Here is an 18375-nt window from a genome sequence, read left to right as displayed (position 1 = left end):
GACCAAAATCCCTTTGATTTAAATGGGGCTTCTTATGTGTTGAAAGCTTGAATATGTGACCATGACATTTGGATTACAGTGACCTAAATGTGTGGCACATGTGCAACTTCTCCTATCTTTAGTTGTTAATGAGATGTTGTAGATTGCATTGATTAAAAATAAATGGATGTATAAAGTAATGATCATGGAGTGGTAACATGTAACTATTTTGATGCTAATATGCTAGGTGCCATTATGAAGGAAAAATGCTGTTTCACATGGTTTGCTATAGTTTTATGACACTGATGAGTAGTCTGGTTCTGTTTGTTTTTTAGATCTTTATTTAATACACTGGCCTGATGCACAAGTTCCTGGTAAAAGCAATCGAGAGGTCCGAGCTGAAACCTGGAGAGCAATGGAGGAGCTCTATGAGAAAGGTAATATAATAGTGAAAACCTATTTTAGCAGAAGGAATCACAGCACATTTTGGAATTCATAGAATTGGGGAATTCATAGTGACAGATGTTAATGTAATTTGAACTGGAGGTTCGTATTTCAGTTGAGTTGGGGGTGCAAATTATGTAGATCTTTTTGGTAAGTTGAATATGTTTGTATTGCTTGTAAATAATGCATTGCTAAATTCTGCCCATGATGGTGTACACCCTTTCTTGAGGAAATGCACAGACAACACTGAAACATAGAACAACTTTGTAGCAGCCTGCTCTGTTTTAAGTATAAATCATGCTAAATTTTACTTCCTTCAGATTTTTTTTTCTTAACTGTATGATGCTGTTTTCCAGTTTGCCGCATATTGTGGTACACATATGTGTTTTAGAAAAAGTCAACAAAACAAAATGGCTATAAGAGAAATAAATACTCAACCGAGTATTCTTAGTACTATCTTTTTTTGGGAAAAAAGGAAATGAAAGAAGGGAGGTATTCTCTCAAGTTCTGGTAATGGTCCGTTTGATTTTTGGTGCACTGCAAAATTCATAAAATAGAGTCATAGAATCATGGAACGGTTTGAGTTGGAAAAGACTTCAATGTCATCCAGTTCCAACTCCCACCATGGGCAGGGACGCCTCACACTAAACCATGTTGCCCAAGGCTCTTTCATACCTGGCCTTGAACACTGCCAGGGATGAAGCATTTAACACTTCTCTGGGCGCCCTGTCCCAGGGCCTCAGCACCCTCACAGGGAAGAACTTCTTCCGTAGATCTAACCTGAACTTCCCCTGTTTCAGTTTGAACCCATCACCCCCTGTCCTATTGCTACAGTCCCTGATGCAGAGTCCCTCTCCAGCATCCTTGTAGCCCCCTTCAGACACTGGAAACTGCACTGAGGTCTCCACACAGCTTCTCTTCTCCAGGCTGAACAGCCCCAATGTTCTCAGTTTATTATTTTCAGTTTATGTTTGTAGCAATAAGAAGAATAGACTGCCCCAATCAAAATTCATCATGTAGATTTAAGAGGAGAATTTACTCATGAACTATGCACTAGTATTAGAAATAGCTTTGTAAAAGAAGATCCTGTGATGCAGTGCTTGGACAAAGTGCACCTCCCTCTTTATAACTTCCTTCCCTAGGCAGGGAGAAGATTTCTTGGCTTAAGTAGTGTATGCATGAACCCAGAGTTACTGAAACAGTGATTATAGCAGGAGAGTTGTACAAAGGCAATTACAGGTTGTGTGGCACTGCCAGTTTTATCAGAGCACTAAACAAACCTGTTCTCTACGCTTCAAGCCTTCCGTTCCTTTTGGTCTGCCTCTGGAAACACAGAAGTAAATGATTTTTTGATACATCTGTTATTCTTGCTTTTTATATTAAGCATAAGGGAAGTTGCAAAAAGTGTTTCTGCCTGTGTAAGGGATTACAACATTCAGTCTTTAAAGAAACACTACACCAACCTCATATTTCAAAGCATCAGTGACTTCTAATTCCAAGAACGGATTATTCGACAAGGTGCTTAATCCTGCCATTGAGATGTGTTTTATGATGAGTATTTAAGTTAGTGCATGTCATTTGTGTCTAGATTCTAATTTGCTGGAAACAGATTGTGTTTTCACCTCCTATTATTACTTCTATCGCCTTTATTCTGCTTTTTCATGTGTGTTTGTGATCTTCTGCATCTTACACAACTTTATATATATCTTCCTAATGAGAAAGGCTGAGCTATTCAGTGTTCTTCCAGTGTGACACTGGAGATACTATTGCTGGCCTCACAGGCAGACAAAAAATTCCTTTTATTTTTTATTCCTATACGTGACACCACCTTACAGACATCCCAGGTTATAGTTATTTTTCCTGCAATTGCATTTCTTCAGTGACTTTGTCAGTTTGCATGTCGCTACCCTCAGTCTTTTTCTCAGTGTAAGCATTCTGTAGGTTTCTGATTAATTTAGCTGAGCCTAAGTTTTCCAGCTCTGGTTGTCTAAATTACCTGTTAGATCATCTCCAGGGGAAGAAAAATGTATTAGTCTGGTTGAATCAAGTACCTTAGAACATTAACCTTCACAGTTTTGTATTAGGAGATACAGACTCTGGATGTGCTGAGGAAAAGAGGGAGAAAAAACAATCTTCATGTTGGTCAGTGAGACATTTGTATATAATAACTGGTTCGTTCTCTTGTAACAGCTGAAGTCAACTAGGATTCTTGTAATATCAAGGCTATGGTTGGAAGTTTTGTGGTCTCATATGTTACCATTTTGTGAAATTATCCCCTCCAATACCTCAAGACAGAGGCCAGACTGCCTACAGAACCCCTTCCAAGATACATACATTGAGTCATATATTCCCTTGACAGCTGCAACATTCCAGTATAGGCATTTGTGTGCTGGCAGATGAAAGCAGTGTGGCAAGCTGCTTTGACATCATGAATAGTCATTATATATGCGCCTGGTAATTGGTCTGTTCCTAGCAAAATGATCCTTTCCATATGCAGCATCTTAAATGACCTTGATTTTGGCATTGTGGCTAGCCCATCATCTCGGCAAGCTTTCCATACACACACATGCACATGATTACTTGTCCTTCTATCTCAAAATGCTGGGAAGAATGAGGGCCTTCAGCCAATTTTTGCTTGCAGTTGGCAAGAGTGGCAAAATGGTGGTAGTTCTGGGTTCAGATCCCACTGGGGCTCAGGACTATTATACAAAGGGTAGAATATCTTGCTTATCTTTTTAGTGTAAGCAGTGCAGTTTATGCTTACATGGAACAGTGATACTTGTGTCAGAAATTCCTTAATGTCTTCACATTAAGGATGTTGTTAAACAGAGAAAATGCTCTTCAAAATAAATACAATTATTCTATTAATATGTTAGTTTAATAGTCTTTTTGTATGATTTGATCAGACCCATAAGGTAGCAGAAATTCTTTAGCCTAGTAATTGAAGCTATGTCACCATGTTCTTGGAAAAAAAGTTATGGTTTTCCTAATTCCAAATGAGAGAAGCAATCTAATCAACCTTTACAATATTCTTATCCTTTTCATCTTTGGGCATAGATCAGTTCACTCATCATCTTTTCTTCCTCCTTTTTCTGTCAGTTCTTAAAAGTATGAGTGAGGGTTCAGGAAGCCAAATACATCTTTTGAGTAGGTGGCACAGATTTGTAGTACATCCATTCTGGATGACACATTCTGCTTTTATTCTGCTGAAAAAATACTTCAAATCTATGCTCATATTGTCAAATGATTAACACAAACATTAGTGTTACAGTTGCACAAAATGTCTTCTGAGGCTTTAGGCTGGTAGAAGTCCAGCCTATGTCCTATGTGAATGTGTGTTCATATGAAGTTTTAATAAGTAAAAGCAAGTAACTAATTTTCCTAGCAACACAAGTCTCTTTTTCACATTGCCTGTAGTAGTCTCTTGGGCCTCTTATGAGCAGAAACACAGTTCAGAGATGTTTTCATGGGCTGAAGGTATTGCAGTTGGTGAGGATGTTGGTTGCACCACACCCTGTTGGTCAGATCAGACAGCGATTAAGATGCATGCAGGAAAAAAAATGTTACACATCTCTAAGTTAACGATCATAAAGAAGTCTTCATAATGTTCAGTGTCTTATTTAAGAATAAGAAATTGCCATGCACTAAGTCATTTTGGTGCAGACATAAAAAGGGGAACAGATCTAAGCTTGTATTAACCTCATTTGTTGTTTTGCTCTTTCTTTTTCTCTTAATTTTAAGGACTTTACAGGTAACTCTAAGTGCAAAAGTAAGCCCTCAGACTTCTTTGTTTTGTGATTTATTACAGTGTGTTGTTTGTGCTTTTTCTACTAGCAATTGAATCCTTTTTGTCAAAAATGTAGATAAATCTTTTTGCTTAGCTTACTTAAAGCAAATGATTGTGTAAGCACACAGAAGTGCCTAGAGGTCCTGATATGAGCACAAGAACTCTTGGGAAGAAGGGAATGTTGAAATACATTTCAAAGGAAAGTCCCTGTCCCAAATGACTCTTGGTTTCAATAAATAATGTACATAATTTGGGCTAAAAGCATCATTTATCTGTTTTGTATATGTTGAATTTAAGCCCTAGCTGCTCAGCTATTGTAAAGCAGTATCGCTTATTGACATCAGGCAGGTTGCTGTTCCTCATTATCAGTTGGGAGTCATCATCCTCCCTGATACAGAAGTCAAAATGCACCCTAGTTCAGAAGACCATGCCTCCTCTCTTGTGGTCCTCACAGTTCATCATGGTTCATAGGTGGTCTCTAGCAGGAGTAATGATCATGGAATTGTGATAGCAGGAAAGTAATTTTAGGGCAGATGAGCTCCTATACTGTGGTAATGAATAGGAGAAAAAGAAATCCTTTGGGGACAGACGCATGGTATTTTGTGTTTTGTGTGTTTTCAGTTTTGCCACAGGCTTCCTGTGTCTCTTAGTAAGGACACTTTACCTTTTGGTATCAATGTTTTTCAGTCTGTGACAAGGGAGCAAGTGTTATTTCATAGCTTTAGAACTTAATTCCTTATTGGTTCTGTCTAAGAGCTGCTTTATTTTATCAAGGCTTTGGCTTGCAGTCTGCGTGTGGGGCACACTCAGCCTATAGCTTTAATTTAGCAAGCTGTGAGGAAATCAGATCTTTATAATTTCTCTGAGTAATGCCGCTTACCCATGGAGACAATTTTAGTGTATCAGAGAATATGGACTTTACCAACCTGTATAACCTCCTTGAATAAAGACACAGTTACTACAGTTGACCTCTTGTGAGAGGTGGATCCATTTGTGTTTTTATTCTGTGGCCTGAATAGAAGATCTCACAGAATAGGCACTGTTCGCTGGACGTGGGAATTCTCCCTTGCTCTGACTCATGTAGAGCATTGGGGAGGGGGAGGAAAATGGGCTCCACAAACCCAGTATCCAATTTTGTCATTGTAAAAGAACCCCTTTTTGATCTGAACTTTGTCCATTTAATATTCCAGAGGGTATTTAGAAGTTTGATAAAAGTCCACAGTAGTGCTAGAGAAAGATAAGGCTCGCTATTGTACTAAAACAATGTTGTGGTGCCAAGACAGTACATTTATGCTTTTTTGTTTCTGCAAGACCAGCCAGTGCCCATCAAACTTGCACAATTTGATATTATTCTAAGTAAAGGAAAAATGCCCAATCATTCTCCAGCTTGCCATAAAAATGCTTTAAGCTGAGTACACAGCTGTATTACAAACCAGTCCCTTAGCATGATGTGTTGCTTCACAGCAGCTGGGAATAATACAGTGTGGTGAAATTACCATCGTGGCAGAGGCCAAGATTTTTATGTGTAGAATAGAAAAGATGCTATTTCCCCCCACACACACACTATAATCAACCATTCTTCTGCCAACATGTTTTCAGATGTGTCTTGCAGAGCTTCATGATAGCTTGTCAAATCTGGATGAAAATTTCCATTCCACCATTGTGGTCAGTCAGTTTTTAGCATGCATAACACAAGCATCGTTGCCAGCTTTTGCTCCAGGCATGCAAAGGCAGAGTTGCAAGGAGGAAGACAAAGCCTCAATAAGCTTTGGGAGCTACTGGGGAACTGCAACATCTTTGTCTCAAAATCTGCTTCACAGGGGCCAAACCACTCATTTCCTCAAGAAGATAAGGAGGATGCTTTCTCTCCTTGGGTTGAAGCTCTGTGACTTTTAAGATGAAACAGTACAAATGTATATTTTAAGTGTACTTTCTCCAGACTTGCAGCTAGCACATTGCAAACTTAGCTCAGAAAACGTGAACTTCAGGACTAGTTAAACTGGTTAAGTTAAAAAGAATTGTAGACTTAAACCACCTGCTAGCGCAGCATGGCTTGTGCCTGAATTGTATGAAATGGGGCTTTTAAGCACACTGCACAGGTATTAAATTGGAAGTGGGGGTGTTCTTCCCTCCTTTTCAAGAGCATTCTGCTGGTTTTGAGATGTGTTGTGCAAACTCTGAGGACCCTGCCTCTGTCAGAGCTCCACAAGAGAGACAATGTAAGGCAGTGTGCATCTCCCCTCTCCCCTGAGTGGTTTCTGTCAGACCAGAAGCTACCTAGACCTTCATTTTCTTATCCATAATTTTCTAATTCGTCACTTTTAGGAATTAATCTATCAGATGTAAATGTGGGAATAATTCCCTATAATCTCTTGCTTTAAGGCAGACTTCTCAGATTTAGTCATGAAGAGCATCCAGCAAATGAAAGCAGTTCTCTCAAGTAGAATCCATTGTTGTTCATTGCAATTTCAGCTCTATTTTTCAGGAAATTCCAGTGTTTTGAATTCATGAATTGAATGCATTGAAGTAAAATTTTTTAAATACAGTCAGGCTGTGCAATTGTTTTCATATTTATTGTATTGTATTGTAACTGAATACCAAAGTCAAAACACTAACTTTCATCTGTTATACTATAACTAAAAAAGAAAGCAGTGGAGTTAAATTGAAGAGTTCTAACTTGAACAAAATGAAATATGTGGATTTAATGAAAATGGAATGTTTTAAATGTATTCCCTCAGCTTTCTTTGTGTGACATCACTCTAAACAAAGGAATGCCCAGAGTACTGATTTTAGTAGGAGCTACTTGGATGACTTTTAATACAAAACATAACTGACCTGAAATTTGGTGGGAAATCAAATGAAAAACTTCTTATCAGTGAACGCAGTGTGACTGTGGAAGAGACTTCCAAATCTCCTGTGAGAAGTATGCTAGAAGCAAAACATCTTAGAGTGTACTGTAAGGGAAAAAAAAAAAGGAAACTTTCTGTGAAAACGAACAAGTTTCATAAGCCCTTTTATATTTCATGTCTGTGATTTGAGTTTTGTTTTATTTCAGCAGGAAATAAAAGCTTTATTCTTCCAGGGCAGTAACAGCATGGGGTTTGTAAGTGCTTAGCTTTCAACAATGGAGTACAATATTTTGGTTCACCATTGTGTTAAAACTGCAAGTGTTTTTCTGACTTCTTTGGCATAAATGATTTATTAGTGTTGACACTCTGGGGTTGTAAGTAGAAGGCAAAAGCTGAGGTTTTGCTCCTTCTGGCAGATTACACACAAATTATGCAAATCGCTGTAGTGCAGGTTATAACCTAATTATGTTCTACATCTTGAACAATGATCGTTTCTGTAAGGGAAAGCTGTCTAGCATTTGAGTTGCTAATGTATTTTTTTATCCTTTTGTATTCTACCAAAGAAACCATGTTGAAAAGTGATAGTGTGTGTGCAGATTTTGCTGCTGTGCAGCTTATCTGCTTCTGTTTCTAAAATATGTGAAAGCAACCTCACAGTCACATTGCCAGTATTTCTGTGGTTAGTGCCTTTTCTGGTGCAAAGCTTGATTTATTTATTTTTTAATAGAAACCTAGACTGGTTTGAGTTGGAAACGACCTTAAGATCATCTAGTTCCAGCCCCCTGCCATGGGAGGGACATCTCACACTAGAGCAGGTTACTCCAAGCCCCTGTGTCCAACCTGGCCTTAAACACTGCCAGGGATGGGACAGCCACAGCTTCTCTGGGCACCCTGTGCCAGTGCCTCAGCACCCTCACAGGGAAGAGCTTCTGCCTTATCTCCAGCCTGAACTTTCCTGTTTCAGTTTGAACCCATCACCCCTTGTTCTATCACTGCAGTCCCTGATGCAGAGTCCCTCTCCAGCATCCTTGTAGCCCCCTTCAGATGCTGGAAGCTGCTCTGAGGTCTCCACGCAGCTTCTCTTCTCCAGGCTGAACAGCCCCCGTGTTCTCAGCCTCCTGTCAATACTTAGCAATATACTGTAACTTCCCTCCCAGAATTTCATGGAAGACTGGAAGAATTTAATGTCTTTGTTTTGTCCAGGTAAGTCTAACCTGAAATTCAAGATACTTTCTAATCTTATAGCTCAGTTCTTTATATGCAAATTTATAGTCTGCTTGGGAATTATTTTTTTTTAATGCATAAACCATATGTATTGTAGGAATGAGTACATGGTTAGTGCATTTTACTCCAACATTTTCCTTAGCTTTTGTTTCAGTTGAGGTTCTTCCCTTTAATGTATTCATGTGTCTCAGTTGCATTAATAAGTCCTTTTTATTATGGACTATTTATGGACTCAAATCGAGGCAGCTCCACAGAGTTCCCAACTGACCTCAGGAAAGTGGTGATTCTAACTGTGGAATGAGGGCAGTTTCAGTCCAGAAATCATTCCTCTGACATCAAATGGCTGAAACTGCCCAATGGGGCTTTTTTTTTTTTCCTCTCTGAAAAAAAACCAACATTATAACCTTTGGCTTAATTCCTTTGTTTTTTTGCTATAGATATTTGTGTGCATGTATATAGATGAGCATATGCATATACATCATATTGAATTGGCTGGCACAACTACTGGATTAACAGTGAGACAGACTTTCCATTTGCAGTTACGCATTGAAATACACATCAATCAAGACAGAGTTCATATACTGAAGAAATGAGTCTGACTCATTGTCCACAGCATCCACAGCCTAAGAAGACCCCCGCTAGCCTGACCACAGTTGATTTCCCTACTCGAGTGTTTAGCACAAAGAAGGATCAAACTCCCAAAGCTGAGTCAAGGTTGAGGTGTGGTGGCAGGCCAGTCCTGGGAGTTTTGCTTTCTTGTATCTGAGGTTTGAAGGGAGACATCCGATTTCAGGACTGTCAGTACTTGATTTATACACATGTGTGCACACTTATGGCTTATTGTAAAAAAATAACCTTCCTATCGCCTATGTGCTTTTCAACTTTATTTGCATGTCAAGAGGAGCTGAGGAACCTAGCTGCATTTTTAAGCTTTTTTGATCTTGTTTGATACTTCTCACTCAAACTCAGTATAAAAACTTCAATTTACGTGGCATCTCACAATGATCTAATAGAAATAAAAGCAGTGCTACATGGTTTATTTGGGCTGCATGTCCTTGGGTTGTATTGCTCACACCTTATTAGTCTTCAGCAAATGTTCCACTTTAGTTTTGGCAGGTCGCTCAGAACACCATTTCCTTCTTTTCATTCTGGTGGAGTCCAATTGTTCTCTGCTTACACTACACTAGCCTTTCCCAGAATTTAGCCTGGAGTTTTTATACACTGGGGAGTTCCCAGTATGTTTAGATTACAGAATAATTTCCTAGTATGACTGTGAGGGAACCATGCTTTCAGATAACACTGTCAAACTACATTTCGGTGGTGGCAGTCTGAATTTCTTTGCAGTGTTTTGCAGTACAGACATGATGTATACAGTCATTTTGTCTCTTGAAAGTGATGTTTTTTCAGCTCGTGCTCCCAACTAGTTAGGATTGTCCCAAAACCTTTTTATTGTTCTGTTTCTCAATAGGTTTGTGTAGATCAATTGGTGTAAGCAACTTTCTTATCAGTCATCTTGAGCAACTAAAGGAAGACTGTGTGATTACTCCACATGTTAATCAGGTGAGTGGTTAAATATACGTCAAGTATTTGCGTTTTGGGGTTTTGTTTTGGCTTTTTTGGTTAATCATCCCACCCCCATGCCTATGCCTGAAAGACTACACAGAAACTAGTCTTAGTCATACAATTTCTTCGCTTTCTTTTCTATATGCATATTGAAAACCATTTAGGAACATGACCGGAAGGAGGGGCAGGAGGGGGAAGTCCTTCTTCCTTTCTTTTCCCCAGTTTCTCCCCGGCTACTTGGATGTGGTTGGTTTTAAGGCACAAACAAATGGTCTGTGTGCCAGTTTTTGATGATAAAACAGTTTAGAAACGCAATTCAAGGGACACTGAACACTTAGCATCTCCAAAGTGAACAAAGTTTTGGAGAGCCTGTGTTCAAATACTTTCTATAATTCCTCTAAACAGCAGGGAAAGCCTCAGGTGATTACATATCCATGCTAGGGTGCTGTTTCCCCTTCTTTCCCCTTATTTCATAGTCATATTTCAAGATCAAGATTTTAAATTCAGTGAACTCCTCACTGAGGTACTGCAAGAGCCCTGGTAAATGTTTTTGCTGCCCTAGGCAGATAAAAAATGCTACCTCCGTACCAACAGACTTCAAGGATACTGCTAACTCTTCCCTTCAGTTTTCTGTCCACAGCTGTGCTGGAAGTTCATGCTCCCTTTCCTAGCACCTCCTGCTAGTGAAAGCATAGTTAATGCTAACCCGGAACTGGGAACTGGAATGGCTACTTTTGCCCCTTGTACACATGGTGAGGATTTCTGGCAGCTGTTTATCGGGAATGACATCAACAGCCACAAAAAACTTGCTCAGAGGCTGTTGGAACCTAGTATCTCTGATGCTTGCTGTCCACTAACAGTTACAAAAAGACAATTACGAGTACTGATAAGTTAATGTAAACCCATATAAAATAGTTAATTATTTAAAAGAAGCCATTGAAATGAACAGGTTGATGACCTCAGAGCAGCTTCCAGAGTCTGAAGGGGGCCACAAGAATGCTGGGGAGGGATTCTTCATCAGTGTGAGGTGTCCCTGCCCATGGCAGAGGTTGGAACTGGATGAGCTTTAAGGTCCTTTCCAACCCAAACCAGTCTGGGATTGTATGATTTCTGTGACTGTTTAAGAATTGATGAGTTTGCCAAGGTTCAGTTGGATCTCCTTTTCAGAATTAGACATCTTCAAAGCCTCACAGAGTCTGACATAACTTGTTCCTGTGTATTGAATGAGAAAGCCTTTTGGTGTCCAATTAAACCACTGCAAGTAAAAGAAATGTAATCTTGGATTTGTTTTGAAATTTCCTCTTACCCACAGTGTCAAAATGTCACCAGTCTTACTGTGCTGGTGCTGTTCAGGGAGAACAGTTGTTTCTTATAGCTACTTGATAGCATCTCTTTTTCTGTGGCTGAAAAAGAAGAAACCAAAATTCCTAACCACAGCAATACAGGGGGCTGGGAGGGTGCTCCTGCTGTCTTCAGACAGTTGTTTCTTTAAGGTGATGTAGAGCACTGTTCCAAATTCAAACCAAGCCAACAACAATGAAATTATATGCAAAGTGCTGTACTATGAGCAGACTTGTTACAGCATTAGCTTACACTTTTTCAAGTTACAGGAATCTTATAAACCATCATTCAGGTTATCCTCAAAAGAGTATTTACTGTGTTTTTTGCCTAGTGTGGAGGGCTGCTGAGTCTGTTGGTGAGAATCCTTACGGATTAGCAAATAACTAACAAATGCCTAAATTTAACTTGGGAATAAAAGTGCTATACTGAATCCTTATTTCACTGTCTGGAATTTATAATACAAAAGATCTTTGCTATATTTATGCCTAAACCAGCATACTGTTTCAGTGAACTTATTTCTAAATACAAACCATTTGCAAATAATAATTGCATACAAATTCTAAATATTTAAGGAACAAGTGGAGGAAAATCATTTCTCTCTTAGCTGTGTTAAAGTTGGATAGGGAATTCAGGATGTTCTTACAATCCGAACAGTTGGTATGATGTTAAAATTGGGAGGTTTTTCTGTGAAGAGGAGGAAGCAGGAAGGCAGGAGAAGGGAGGATCTTTATTAGACTTCAGGAGTCTCTGCAAACCACGTAGGGAGCAACGCTTCTGTTTGAGAAACCAGGTTGTATGTGCTGCCTCCCTTCTCTGGAAATAAAACCTCAGTGTTCACATGGATTTTAAAGCAGTAGGAAAGACCTTTCTTTTCAAGAATATAGTATTTGTGAATGTATTTAGTAGTAAGTAAGCATCTTTTAACATCACGGGCCACTATTAAAAATACTGCTAAAGGCTGTGTAAAAATGATGAAAACTATTTTATTCTAGCATCGTGTAGAATGAAACCAATATCATAGAAGTTAGAGGTTTGTATTCCAGAGTTTGTCATTGTCATGGCAGTAGTAAGTTTGGATTTATGCTTAAGGAAGGCTTTGAAGTCTCTTTGAAGGCTCTTATGCCTGTTTCATAGAGGAAAAAATACATTATATAAGCATTTAATTAATATCTATATTTCATTTAATAAAGTGACACACTGAAACCAAACTGTTCTTCTCCGAATTCTGTGTGTTTCTACTTTTATAGAAATGCACATTACTGTTTAAGGACATCTAAGTGATTTAGTAATTTTGTTAGTATTACCATAAATATTGAGCTTTATTATGTAAATTTGTACAAGGTAGAAATGTATTTCAGTATTTTGAGGCATTAGGAAACAACCCCTTAGTACATAAGCCCACCTGAGCTGTTCCTCTCTGGTGCATCTAGGCTTATATTTTACTTTTATGAAGAGAAATCATTGTAAGGCTGCATTCCCATTGATAAACTGACTGAAGTCCAGATGATGGGGAGCTATACCAGGTGAAAAGAACCCACAGCAGGATAGGAAGAGTAAGGATTTGGTGGACCACCTTCCAAGGTATGCCTTTCTAGTTTGATGTATCAGGACTGTTATTCAGCTCAGCTTTTCCCCATTGTGCATGATAGTGATAAAAGACAGTGCTTGGAGTTCTCCTCTGGCTGCTATAGTAGCAGCTATAAAGAGGTCTGTGATGTGAACTGCAAACTGTTTCATTAAGGAAATGCCAGTTTTTATGCACAGATCACTCAGGGTAGAGTGCCAGAAAATACCAAGATCTTCCTCTACCACCATATGGATCATAGAATCCCAGACCAGTCTGTGCTGAAGGAAGCTTGAAATTCATCCAGTTCCAATGCCCTGCCATGGGCAAGGACACCTTCCACTAGAGCAGGGTGCTCCAAGCCCCTGTGTCCAACCTGGCCTTGAACACTGCCAGGTATGGGGCAGCCACAGCTTCTCTGAGCACCCTGTGCCAGCGCCTCAGCACCCTCACAGGGAAGAGCTTCTGCCTAAGAGCTCATCTCAGTCTCCCCTGTTCTGGCAGGTTAAAGCCATTCCCCTTGTCCTCTCCCTACAGGCCCTTGTCCAAAGCCCCTCTCCAGGTTTTCTGGAGCCCCTTTAGGCACTGGAGCTGCTCTGAGGTCTCCCCTTCAGGAGCCTTCTCTTCTCCAGGCTGACCCAGCCCAGCTCTCTCAGCCTGGCTCCAGAGCAGAGCTGCTCCAGCCCTCACAGCATCTCCATGGCCTCCCTTGAACTCACTCCAGCAGCTCCACATCCCTCTTGTGCTGTTGCCCCAGAGCTGGGTCAGGACTGCAGGGGGGATCTTCCCAGAGCACAGCAGAGGGGCAGGATCCCCTCCCTGAGCTGCTGCTTACGCTGTGGGGGTGCACCCAGCGCACGGGGGGGGTTCTGGGCTCAAGTGCACACTGAAGCCAGGTCATGTGGAGCTTCTCCTTACCCAGCACCTGCGAGCTCTTCTCCTTGGGCTGCTTCATCCATATGACATACAGCCCTTGCCTGGGAAAACTTTGGTGACTAAAATAGCAAGGGTGGGGCAAGCCAGGAAGCAGGGGTTATTATTTTGAGGGGTAGCACATGCTGGCCATTGGCCTTATCTATGCCTCTCCTAGCCCAGGGTACTAGTCCCTTGCATTCAGATGCTGCCTTCCAGACAGTTTTCACTAGAAAAATAATTCCAGAAGTGCTTTTTTTTTTTTTTTTCAATTTGATGCATTTGATTGTTTTAGAGATCTAGTTAAGAAGAAAAATCCTGGCTGCTACCAACACACAACCAAAAAACGAGTCCAAAAACTTTGGGAGTCTCTTGGTTTAGTGAAAAGCATGAAGTGATGTGTGATTCTGCTTGGAAAGCAGGAAGGTGACATGTCAGCATGCTGTTCTTGCTTTAAATACTTCAGGTGTAACTTTGAACTGTGCTGCCTGCGAATCTTACTAGACCAGCAGGTAAATTCTGCTTGCAGTCATATAAGCAATAAATGCTGAATAAGTCGCCTGATGCCATAAGGGGTACTGCAGATTTTTCAGCATTTGATCTTAAATTCATCATTCTTTACTTAGTATTTTCTAGGCTGTTATTTGTTACACCTAGTGCAAAGAACATCTACTAACATTGTTGATTACTGTTGTAATAATGGAGTAATACACCCTGCTTGCTCTTTCCTCCCCTCCATAGTCTTGCATAAATGCAATGAGAATAGTTTCTAGTCAGCTCAGGTGCAAATAACTGCATGATCTTAACACTGGCCTTACACATCTCAACATGAAATACAAAGGCTACTCAAAGGTCAAGAAACATCAAAGGGTGAAGACATGGATGTCTGCTGCTTGAACCTTGTTCCCCAATCCACCTAGTAATTTAGATCAGAGCAGCTTTAGGCTGACTCAGCCCAGCCTTCCAGGGGCACGTTTTTTTCTTAGCGCATGTTGAATGACTGCCAGCCTATTGTTCCTGACTATTGTTGTCTGAAAAGACAACATGTCCTAAAGATGAGAAACAGGAAATGTTCATTTGTCCTCTTTGTGGCACAAGGCATTTTCCAGATTCCATGTGCTGAGGTAATTTTTCAGAAGAGGATTTTCCTTCAGAATGCGCAAGAGTTGGATCACTGAGACAGTGGTGACACACTCACAAAACTGTATCACATGCTTATATATTTTATAAGAGAAAACACTACGTGTTTTCATCTGACTGCAGAGGAATTGTGCTTCTTACAACACATAAACTGAAATACTTATTTAAATAGCACATTAAGGAATATTTCAGAGGTTCTTTTTGGCTTTTGCTCCATGCCAGAATACATGGCTTTTCTGAGGTCTTTTCCAATAACTTCTGTTTTCTTTTGCTTCCAACAACTATGTCTTTGTAGCTTGTTACTTTTCCTCTTTTTAAGTGGTTCTTGGCAGTTCGTGATCTTCCTTCTCACAAAAGGTCTCCTTCACACTTCATTCCTGCACAGCATGACTGCTTCCCTGCATAAGCTCTTGGTGACAGCGCACACAGAATACAAGATTTTTCCATGTACAGTCCATGCCAACAGGCTTTGCTCCTGAGGTCAGTCCCTTATCACAAGCAAATTGTTCTGGTTGGTCTCTTGCAAACCCAGTCTGTACCCAGCCCCCTCTCCTTGCCTGTGCGATTCAGTGATCATTAGTGAAGAAATAGAAAAGGAAGTCAATCTGGGGACAAGAAGATGGTCTAAAATCACCAATAAAAATGGCCTGATGTTGAATTCCACTATGCATTTGCGTGTATTTCTCAGACACAAAGCAGAACCAGAGTGCAAGACCAACTGCAGGTAGGGCAGACAGATGTTCTGTGCACCCTGTATCTGGTGGAAACATAAAAACACTTAGTAAACTATTGTGCCAGTTAATGGGAAAGTGCTTGTTGACTAATACCCTTCATGTTTCTCCTAAAAGTGGTGACTTACATCTCTCAGAAGCAGTGATTTCACTCATGTTGTGTTTTTAAAACAACAGAAAAAAGATTTTTTACTTATCAGTGACGTTCTCTACTAAATGTACTCTCAAGATCATTACTGAAAATTTGTTTCTATTTATCTAAGGTTGAATACCACCCTTTCCAAAGGCCTCAAGAGCTGGTTGATTATTGTAGGAGCAGAGATATTGTTTTTGAAGGCTACTGTCCTTTAGCCAAAGGTGAAGCACTTACTCATCCTAGTATCATTCAGCTGGCGAAGAAATATGGCAGAACTCCAGCACAGATTTGCATACGCTGGAGTATACAGGTAAGGGAGGGTGGTAATGAAAATGTATCTCTCTCAGGAAGAAAATGCAAATAGTTTGAGATTCAAAACCAGGATTTAGACAGAAAGTCTTTTTTGGCTTTAGTCTGCTGATACTGTGTGAGCTAACTGTGCTGGACTGGAAATGTGGAATGTAGTACAGAAAACATGGCGGATTTTCAATTTGCAAGTAATGTAATTGTAGGGAATAAAAAGAACCACCAACAAAACAGATGGTTTCAAACTAAATGTTACAAGCAGTATGAGGCATCATTCCATTTCTGTCGTTCAACATGAAGTAGTAAGCAGTGAAATAGTGTATTAAATTGACATAAACCACATAATCTGTGTTGGAATTGAATGCATTGTATATAACTGCAATTAAAAATAGCATCCAGAAATGTTAGTGTCCCCTGAGAAATCAAAGTAAAACCTCAGAAGACATGAGGAATGTATTGAAATGTTTGGAAGAGAGATCATTTTCTTTGAAATTATGTATATTTTTATGATGAGCAGCATTATTTGTTTCAGAATGGGATTGTCACTATTCCAAAGTCCACAAAAGCGGAAAGGATAGAGGAAAACTGCAAGGTGAGATTTGGTTATGTGTTCAAGTCTGAGTAACATCCCAGTTACTGCACTTAATACTTCGGTTTGCCTGCCCCTTTTCCTAAACTGGTTTTATAATGGGACAACTCAGTTAAAATTGGCAACTCATAGTACCATAAAATTACTGCGGTGTAGTAGAAACCAGTAATTCATGAATGTCAGAAATTAACTGGAGAGCTAATCACTGTGTAAAAGAGATATCCACAGAAAGACCTGTTCACAGTTGATTTTTTAATCGTCAATATTTATATTACTTATTACCTGGCTGACTGTGAAGCATCCTAATCTCATTTGGGTTAGGTCTTTTTTGTGATAGGCATGTAGGTCAAATGGAAGGAATGTCTATGCTGTGCATAACGCTATGAAAGCTGTAAAACTCTTGGGGACATCTGAAAGAGAGACTTCCTAAGGAAATTCAGTCCTGCCAGAGCTGACTTTTCCTCTCCCTTCTTCCTCGAACTACTCTACTTGAAGGAATGTTTGTAATTCATCACTTGTTTTTTCTCTCCAATTCTCTAAGCTGAAAGTGTGCTTTCTTTGGGGGAGGGGAAACCACAACCACCTTATTGTTACTTCCAAAATTACCACAGGGATATGAACTGTTCAGCAAATCAGGAAGAAACTTTGCAAGAAGATAGGAGGCCTCTGTCTGCTAGTTAAAGCACGCTGCGTGTGTGTGTAGGTGTAAATCAGCATATGTGTAATGAGCTGTTTATATAGCTCCTATTTAACTTGACGTGCACACTGCCTTCTGTGGTACAAGCACAGCTCTTTGTTGTACTGTATTGTGAACCAGAGCAGAGAACAAAACTAGGTGAAAAATCCTTCCATATCCTTTTTATGTTATGTTATGTTACTTTATGTTATTTTATATATTTTTTTCTTTCATTGTTTTATTTTCCCCAGTGATATTTTAAATCCACATTAATTCTATGTTTTACAGCATTTATTCTATGGGCCCACCAACTCATTTCACACAACTGAGGGAGTGCATTGCAGCAGAATTTAAAACACTGAGGATGGAGAGGAGGAAGGGAGAATTATCAAATGCTGCACATCTCCCTTTGTTTGCTTTTTCTTTCCCCCAGGCCAGTGTGTTGGCCTGAGTCTCTACCACCTCTAGTCACATTGGTGAAAGCATGGACCTCGCTAAGCCCCCAGTGCATAATATAGTATGTAGTATTTCTGGTTCTGTGACTGGTCCCTGGTTGGAGTTTAAAAAGCTGGAGCACTGAGGTTTGTCTAGAAGCGTCATTCCAGCAGCCTGTGGTTGCTGGATAATGCAGGATGGGAGGAGCTCATCTGGCAGCAGTTCAGGCTCCACAGGATCTTTTAAGTGAGTATGGAGGAGCTCTGACAAAGGCAACAGACCAACTTAAAGCAGCTTCAGCTCTGAAGCGATAATGTCTGAGTAAGGCACCTGCTAAGAAAACACTGACACCATCATTCATGTTGCAGGTGTCACCACAGGAGAAGTTCAGTGGCTATAAGAACCTGTGCATGAAGAGAGGTGATCGCTTTCATGTTTGAGTTAGTATTGAGATACTATAGCACTGTATCTGCATCTGTATTAGCTAATCCATGAGTGTTTTGTCTATGTACGCGTAGAAAAGATAGATACAGCCTTTGCTTTGCTAGCTTTATGAATGTCCTGATAGCTTTTAGTAATTCTCTTTGGCTCAAGTTCTGAGGAAAACCACTGTAACACTGAACATTGGGATATAAGTGAAATACGGAGCTCAGGCTTCCAGAGGGATCAAATACCTGTGGCAGCAACCATATGGAGTGG

At 40.0% G+C, this 18375-nt stretch overlaps 1 protein-coding gene across 11 annotated transcripts in view; it reads left to right on the top strand.

Annotated features, from left to right (window-relative positions):
- Window positions 1–18375, top strand: part of LOC133225990 (uncharacterized oxidoreductase ZK1290.5-like) — a 447194-nt gene that overhangs the window by 23101 nt on the left and 405718 nt on the right. For 6 of the 11 annotated variants that reach the window (XM_061379026.1, XM_061379023.1, XM_061379027.1 and 3 more), the window contains exons 3-6: window positions 315–416; window positions 9752–9843; window positions 15798–15980; window positions 16509–16568. In XM_061379026.1, the coding sequence (XP_061235010.1) occupies window positions 315–416; window positions 9752–9843; window positions 15798–15980; window positions 16509–16568 (437 nt within the window). Of the gene's footprint in view, window positions 1–314; window positions 417–9751; window positions 9844–15797; window positions 15981–16508; window positions 16586–17529; window positions 17747–18044; window positions 18097–18375 lie in introns of all 11 variants that reach the window. The other 5 variants (XR_009729343.1, XM_061379028.1, XR_009729342.1 and 2 more) reach the window with 4 other exon arrangements.

Source organism: Neopsephotus bourkii, unplaced genomic scaffold (assembly GCF_033783945.1).
Source record: "Neopsephotus bourkii isolate Nb327-2 ecotype Australia unplaced genomic scaffold, CSIRO-AGI_Nbou_v1 NB_1768, whole genome shotgun sequence".
In the NCBI taxonomy this organism is placed as follows: domain Eukaryota; kingdom Metazoa; phylum Chordata; class Aves; order Psittaciformes; family Psittacidae; genus Neopsephotus; species Neopsephotus bourkii.
Note: the sequence above shows the minus strand (reverse complement) of the source record. Positions and strands in the feature narration are given on the sequence as shown.